We start from the raw sequence: 373 nt of genomic DNA, 5'->3' as shown, positions 1-373 counted from the left end.
TTGCGACACCCGCGCAGCGCCCGCCCGGGCCCGCTGCTCCCCCCGCGCCCCACGGGGGTTTCGGGGTTCGTAACGTCGGGTTGTAACGTCAGCTGTTTCGTTGTATTGATGTGTTTGTTTGTTCAATCCCCCCCTCCCCGCAGTTTTCTCCACCTGGCGATTATTCACGAGGAAAAAGCCCTGAGCCTGGAGGTGATCCGGCAGACGGCAGGGGACCGTGCCTTCCTCAACTTCCAGAACAACCTCAGCCAGGTACTTTCACCTCCGCAGCCCCACGTGTGCATCTGTCCCCGCCGCCTCCACAGAAGTTCTCTGGGGAATTCCCTCCCACCCGGAAAAAAAAAAAAAAAAAAATCCTGTATAAAGTTTTGGG

At 57.6% G+C, this 373-nt stretch overlaps 1 protein-coding gene across 1 annotated transcript in view; it reads left to right on the top strand.

Annotated features, from left to right (window-relative positions):
* Window positions 1–373, top strand: part of NFKBIA (nuclear factor of kappa light polypeptide gene enhancer in B-cells inhibitor, alpha) — a 3,900-nt gene that overhangs the window by 823 nt on the left and 2,704 nt on the right. The window contains exon 2 of the mRNA XM_009993937.1: window positions 144–252. Within this exon, the coding sequence (XP_009992239.1) occupies window positions 144–252 (109 nt within the window). The remainder of the gene's footprint in view (window positions 1–143; window positions 253–373) is intronic.

The sequence above is a fragment of the Chaetura pelagica genome, unplaced genomic scaffold (assembly GCF_000747805.2).
Source record: "Chaetura pelagica isolate M959 unplaced genomic scaffold, ChaPel_1.0 scaffold11, whole genome shotgun sequence".
Classification (NCBI taxonomy): domain Eukaryota; kingdom Metazoa; phylum Chordata; class Aves; order Apodiformes; family Apodidae; genus Chaetura; species Chaetura pelagica.
Note: the sequence above shows the minus strand (reverse complement) of the source record. Positions and strands in the feature narration are given on the sequence as shown.